The sequence below is a fragment of the Condylura cristata genome, unplaced genomic scaffold (assembly GCF_000260355.1).
Source record: "Condylura cristata isolate star-nosed mole 26May11 unplaced genomic scaffold, ConCri1.0 scaffold00057, whole genome shotgun sequence".
In the NCBI taxonomy this organism is placed as follows: domain Eukaryota; kingdom Metazoa; phylum Chordata; class Mammalia; order Eulipotyphla; family Talpidae; genus Condylura; species Condylura cristata.
Genome location: NW_004567158.1, coordinates 1071270 through 1078329, shown reverse-complemented (window position 1 = coordinate 1078329; position 7060 = coordinate 1071270). Strand labels below are relative to the sequence as shown.

At 53.9% G+C, this 7060-nt stretch overlaps 1 protein-coding gene across 1 annotated transcript in view; it reads right to left on the bottom strand.

Moving 5' to 3' along the window:
• Positions 1–436: 436 nt before the first annotated feature.
• Positions 437–7060, bottom strand: part of SPRY3 (sprouty homolog 3 (Drosophila)) — a 12264-nt gene continuing 5640 nt past the window's right edge. The window contains exon 3 of the mRNA XM_012734470.1: positions 437–526. Within this exon, the coding sequence (XP_012589924.1) occupies positions 437–526 (90 nt within the window). The remainder of the gene's footprint in view (positions 527–7060) is intronic.

Here is a 7060-nt window from a genome sequence, read left to right as displayed (position 1 = left end):
GGTGCGGGGCCCTGGAATTCGGGAAATGTTCTTGCAGATCCCCAAATAATCTACCTCCTCACATCTGTCCTTTCTCCCACAGTAGCCCCGCCTCCTGGGCAGCCCTCCCTCTGGCTTCCTGTGCATACCACCTTCCCAAAGAGATCTTGTTTTGGACCCTCTCCCGTCAACCCCTGACAGGCCTCAGGGATGGAATCTGTAAGTTCCACAGAAACTCGGGGCTCTTTCATTCCTAAGGCCATGTTGTGTTTGGTTGGGACTACGAAGCCCAGGTAACTGCTACGTTTCCCCTTCTGTCTGTCCCAGTGAGGGAAAGAGAAAAGTTTCACCCATGTCCTGAACTTGTCGGCCAAGTATATTAGCGTCTGCCTGCCTGCCGTGACTAAAAGCCAACGTGCGGGTGTTGTTTGAGAGACTCCGCCGCCCGTCATTTCCCTCAAAAGCAGCATCTGTGCAGCACCGTCACAGACTCTTCACACGGCTTTATCTTCATTTCGCAGTTGAGGAAGCGAAGGGCCAGGAAAGGCTACAGAGGGAGAGGCAAGCGCTCCAACCTCGGGGCCAGCACAGCCTTCACTGGCCGCTTCCAAGCGGCCACCCCCGCGCCGAGCCTCAGTGTCCGCGTTTGCATGTCATAATTGCCTGGGGGTTTCCGGCAAAGATGCTCACTTAACTGGCCTCAAGTACAGTGATTTCTTTCGCACCACATTGTCTCGGAAGCCAATCGAGGGCCCGCCATAAGTCCAGTCTGGCATTTCTCGCGGAAGGAGGGAGGCCTTGTCCCTTTTATAAGATCCAGGCACCACGGGTCATGTCCTAGAAGGAAGTTTAAAAGGCTGAGAGTGTTAGCCTGCAGGATGGGGCTCGGGTCCCATCCAGGTCCTCTGCCCCTGCCGCTCTCTCCTTCTGTGCTTCTGTCTCTCTCTCATGCACACACTCACACACTCACAGAGAGAGCCACTCCACTGGGAGCGCTGTTCGAATGCGAAGAAAAAGATTACTGATGTAAGTCAAAGACAAAAAGGAGATCAAGGATGCGACGCGGGAAGAGGTGGGCGAGTAGAGTTGTAGGCGAGAGGCGGAGAGCTGATGACGAGCTTTCTTCCCCATGCATACTTTCTTAACCTTTATTTGCTTTTCTTTCTGCACCCATATCTAGTATTACACCCCACTGCTTGCTTTCCTGTCTCTCGAGATAGCCCACGTACGGTCGGGGACCTCTCCTTCTTGGGAGGTCGTCACCCCCACCAGCAAGGGACCCATAACAAAATCACACAGTAAAACTGTTGAAGCCAACTAGTACCTGGGCTTTAACTGTAGTGCTCTTTTTCTTGGATTTTCGTTTTAGCATGTCTTTTTTTCTCATCAGAGCACGGTCTCTGCAGGCTGCGTTCAGTGCAGGCCTAGGAGGGGCCAAGGAGCCGTTCGGCGCCCCTCCCTTTTCGGACACAGTTTAAAGACGGGCCTTCAGGGTGCGTCTGCTTCACCTGAACCGGACATAGGTGACTCGTGGCCGCCCGTCAGAGAGTCAGATAACAGTCAGATAACGGACCCTGACTTCTGTCTTTTGCTACTAAGACATGGCCGTGCTCTGGTACAGCCAGCAGGGTCACCTGGAAAGCTGGAGAATGACAAGTCGTAAGTCATTTCTAGGGAAGAGGTCAACAAACACTGTTGAGGCAACATCTGTAGCTTCGATTGGGATGACAGCAAGGCCCCTGAGTGGTGTGTGGTGTCGTTCTCAAGAAATCTCTCCTTGAGACTTAGGTGTCTTGCCTGTCCTGGTCTTTGAAAGCAGCGAAACTGGTAGTGTTGTGATGACAAATCTGAGGGTGAAGCGAGGGAGGCACACCGAGGTTAAGCCGGAGGGACTGTGGACTGCAGTGTTATCAAACCTTAGCCCACAGGTTCAAAAGGGTTGCTAGTGACCCCACGATCCAACCTAACTCAGCAGAGTAGAAGATTATTTCATCATGTGGAGGCTGGGAACGTGGGCCATCTTCACAACAGATAAGAATTTGAGTGAATGACTACGAAGTTTTCTTTTTTTTTATTGAAGTCACATTGCATTTTAACATTTTATGTTTCAAGTGTTCATCGCTGAGAGTCAACATGTGTATGTATTATATTTAGTTCAGTGCTAAAAGTACAAAGGGTTTGATCTGTGCAACTAGAAGTTTGGAACTGGCATGAAAGAAAGAAGAAGGGCTGCAAAGGTCAGGTTTGAGCAGAGAAGGATCAGGAGTTTGGTCTGAACGTGTTACATTTGAAAGCCCTACCATGGACCAGAGTGGAGACAGGCTGTTGGCTGTCTGAGTGGCAAGGTCACGGGAGTAGTCCAGGCAGGAGGAACTTTTAAAGTCATTGTGTACGTGGTACCCAAGAGTAGATTGCGAGGCCCTTTCCCTGGGACAGAGGGGGAGAGAGTGAGGCCATCCAGCAAAACACTGCGAGACAGGGGCGAAGCGGGAGGGAAAGCGGAGGAGTGTGGCATCCTGAGAGTTGAGTGGCAAAGTGCCGCTAGGCGAGCAGAGCGGATGGGTCGAACTCAGCCCAGGCTGAGACGTAACTGTGCACTCACCGAGGCGGAAGTCGCCAGAGAAGAGTGGACTGCTGGAGCGACAGCGTGATTTCATCAGTCACCCTGAACAATGTTCAGGATTCCAGAAGCTCATCTTTTCTCACACGAGCAAGCCAAAATGAGATCAGTGGGAACATTTGATGTTTCTGTGATCCTTCTCGTGGGCATGTTGGCGGGATGTACAATGAGGTGCTTTGAGCTCACAGAAGCATGGCGTCGAGGGCGCGGGGAGCTGCTGTGTTTAAGAGCCTCAAACAGTCTTTTAGACTGCGTCTATAATGCCATCAGAGTGAGTGCTGAAATGGGAAAAGACCAGCCAGCAAGTAAAATGTCTTATTGTCGTGGCGCAAAGTAACTTACTTGGCTGTTTTCCCTGACTGTACTAACCTGACCAGTTCCTGCTCTTAAGCTGACGGGGCCCAAAAGGACACACGAGCACTCGCGTGCACGATGCTCACACATACCGTAAGAGGAAGTTTCTTCTTAGACAAAGAAGACTATGCTGAGTCCTGGTTTTCCTCTAGCTGAGCCAGGGACTTCATTGCCCTGTGGAAAGAGGCCCTTCAAAGCGAATCAGAGAACAGAGGGAAGGCAGGTCACGGCATTTCTGCACGTGGCAGTGAGGCCTACTTTACAGCCAGGGGCGACGGCTGACTTCGAGTGAAAGTGGGGAAAGACGTGAGGACAGCACAGGCATGGTGCACACTAAGTTCCCGTGTCTCCCCGTCTGCCCACACTTGCCACCCCACTGCTGTGGGGGCAGGAGACTCCCAGACACGTGCTTGGACTGCCACGTGTGCGCTATCCGGAAGTCGGGGCAGGGGGTGAGCATCCCATGGGGAAGGGATTCGATGAACAATCTGGCAGACAAGAGATGAACTTTTCTTCCTTCCTCTCCCAGACGGGCTGTGTGGGGAACGTAGCTTGACCTGTCATGACACAGTGAAACATCAGCTGGTCATGAAACAGGCTGTGGCCCAAACAGTGGCACCTTCTTTGTCCGCTTCCTTCCCCTCACTTCCCTGGCATTGCACGGTAGCTTTTGCTTCAGGTTCTATTTCCTAAGAAACTCAGCCCAAGACCTCTACAAATTGGGAAACCTGGAATTAAGCTGTAATTCTGATCAAACTCAGAACCCTGCGGCCTTTAGACAGGCCCTTCCTTCCCTGCCGTCCGTGTGTTTTTCTCCGAGTGTGAAATGTCACTATCGCGGTAGATCTTCCCTAGGGAGGGGCTGGGGAAGGCGAGGCACTACACTGACCACGTCACCAGCGGCTGGGGCAGGAGGATGTGCTCCACAAGCCGAAATGTGACGGCCCCGGCCCAGGCCAGTCCCAAGATAGTCTGAGTTCCACTTTCTGCAGAAAGACGTTCAATCAGCTTTCCTGGACCTATAAAGAGCAGCCCGAATGAACTCGCCCTCTCTGGCACCCCACTCACTCTGCACCGTGTGCACTCTGAGAAATGGCAACCTGCTAGTGAGGATGTATACACAAGGCGGCGAGGCCACCATCCTGGCCAGCGGTTACCACAGGGTTCTGTGACCGCGCCTGCACTCACAGCGTGGGTGTGCGCTTGTGTCCACCCGGACTTCCCATGACTCTGGCAGGGAAGGACTCACCATTCGAGGCTTGTTCCTCCGGAAGCGGCGTTTCATGATGCCAAAGACCTACATCTGACTCGGGGGCATGGCATGGACTGGCATCGGGCGATCAGGGCTCCATCCCTAGCTCCACCAGTCACGTGTTCTGTTACCTTTGGAAAGTCACTTCACTCTCCCGCGCTTCCGTTCTGGCAAATTCCATAAAACGGCCAGTGGGACAGTGCCTACGTCTTAGATGAGCTAACAGGCAATGTATACTTAAAGGACGCACTAGCACATACACTCACGCCAGGGAAGTGCTCAGCACATTCAGTATAGCGAGAATGATGGGGAAGATGGGCTGGAACCAAAGGAGAACTCTTGGCTGGAGCCACATGAAATGTGGAAAGCAGCGGCGTTAGGGGGCAAGCGATGACTTAACTGCCAGAAAATGCTAAGCAGGAAACACCCTGTAAACATTCCTGTTTATACAGTACATGACGCAAAGTAGAAAAATAATGAAAACAGAGCCTCTCGGCAGGGTTTATAGTTCTTTCGTATATATTTTAAATATACATGTGCAATACATTAAAATATATAGAGATGTGTGAATATATATTTACATACGTATATGTATATATACATATAGATGTATGTATACACACATAGCTCTCTCAGAAGGGGACATGTGCACCCACTCGCACGTCTGCGCACGCCCCGACAGGACCCATCTACGCAGGAAGCAGGCGCAGTCCACACCAGGCCAACTTGGACGCAAGTGAAAGGAGCCCCGACCCGACAGGCGGTAAGGCCATTCAGAGACACACTGAGAGGGCCCCTCTGGGTGCATGGCAGAGCCCAGGGGCCCCCGGCAGTGTACGATTTGCCTGAGTAAGGACTGCAGGGTTAGGGCATCACGGGGCTAGCGACAAGGAGGGACTTGTGTTATTTTAGGCCCCAAACTAATCAGCAAACATCCAGAGGATCACGTTAGGTCTGGGCACAGTGCTCTAGTGCCACAGAACCGTATGCATCTGAGCTCTAAGCAAATTGCAAGCAGAAGCAGGGGGCAGTCTGTGCAGCTACTCAACACCTGGCGTGAGCCAGGGAACCAGCCCCTGGTCGGGGCTGGTAAGTTCAAAGTTCCATCAGGCAGACTTGTCAGGTAAAACAAAAAGTCACTTCAAATGGAAGGATCTGCAAGCCACAAAAGAGGTTCCAGGTATTGGTTTTGGTTTATGAGAGTTCCAGGAAGCCAAACCTTATATATGGCACCATTTGCAGCAACACCATGAACATTGTTAATAATCATAACATATTTATATATACAAAAATAGAGCAAAGCGATTCTGGAAGAGGAGGTGAAAGTGAAGGTGTGCAGGCGCAAGTCAGGACGCTCACGGGCGAGTCGGCAGCAGCAGCAGCGGCTGGGTGGCACGCGTTTCTGTGGGGCCCGCCAGGGGCCGGCGTTCCCTCCTTCCCCAGGCGGGACCAAGCGCCCGCAACGCACACTCCGAGATGATGAATGGACTCAGCGGCTGCAAGTCTTCAACTGAGTCGGAGCACTTCGATTTCAAGTTCCTCACAAGAGGAAGGGGCCGAGTTCCCGTCTCTGCAGGCGCAGGCGCCTGCTGTCAGCACTGCAGCCTTTTCCCACGGCAGAGGGCTCGACTTAGCCTCTCGGTGTTTCTAAGAAGATGAGTCCGCGGGCCTCTGCCACACAGCCTCTGTCTCAGTTTTCCACTCTGGCTCAAATCTGGGTTCCTAGACAACCGCCGCTGCAGACCAAGCCAGGTGGCAGCGTGGCGCGAGCCACGCAAGCAGGTGCAACGCGAAGAGACAGCTTGCCTGGGGCTGCTGGAAGCCCGTCTTTCCCACCCGAGTTCTGCAAGGAGACAGAGCCAAAGGCGATGTCCGTGGGCGCGGAGGGCGGGGCCCACCTCAACGCCTTGTCGTGAAAAGTCAGGCAGCAACCTGCAGGCACTGCAGAAGCCCCCACGCCTGCTTCCTGAACAACTGAGCGGGACGGCTCTGTCGTTGTCCACAGTCCCAGGAGGAGAGCCCATGACTGCGCGTGGTGCAGGATAAAGAATAGTGACGTAGGAACCGCGCTCCAGTTCCAACGCTGCATTTGCCCGGTGCGTGGGGCCTTGGGCACGTCCCTCCCTATCTCCAGGCCTCACTTTTCCCGTCTGAAAAACAAGGGCACGGAGCTAGCTTAGCAGTGAAGATTCCTTCCAGCTCCGCAGTTTTGACTTTTGGATGTCCATTGTTAAGACCTGAGCCGTGCAGTGGCAGGACAGTGAGCTCGGGGCGGGACAGGCCTCTGCGCTGTCCTCCGCTGTGTTCGCGTCGCTGTAAAGCACGTCTGCCTTTGGCACTTGGGTCAGACATACAAGTAAGGGGCGGCCTGCGCGCTGCCTACCCAGCATGCTAGTGACCTGCCAGTACTGCACACTGGTCATCGGGAGCGGGAGCAAACCGCCACCTGACTGAAGCTGGAGATGGCAGCTAACTCGGCCTCCGAGCCTCACAGGCAGGTGCGTGCGCGCACACGCCAAGGCATGGACGATTGCTAGTGACCAGTCCGGCCGGCCCTCACTTCCCGTCACCAAGATCAGTAACTGTGATAGCATAGCAAGTTTGGTGTCAAAGGAAACACCCACGGGAAAACAGCACTTTCGGACACGTTGGAGAAAGAGCAACAGGTGGAGGGAGAGGTCAGGCCAGACGGGGACACGGACAGAGGAGTTGGCAGAGGGGGCACGAACCGAACCGGAGGGCGAGACAGGACAGAGGGACACGGGCAGAGAGGTTGGCAGAGGGGGCACGAACCGAACCCGAGGGCGAGACGGGACAGAGAGGGCACAGGGCGGGGGCGGGATCCCTGGGAGGGG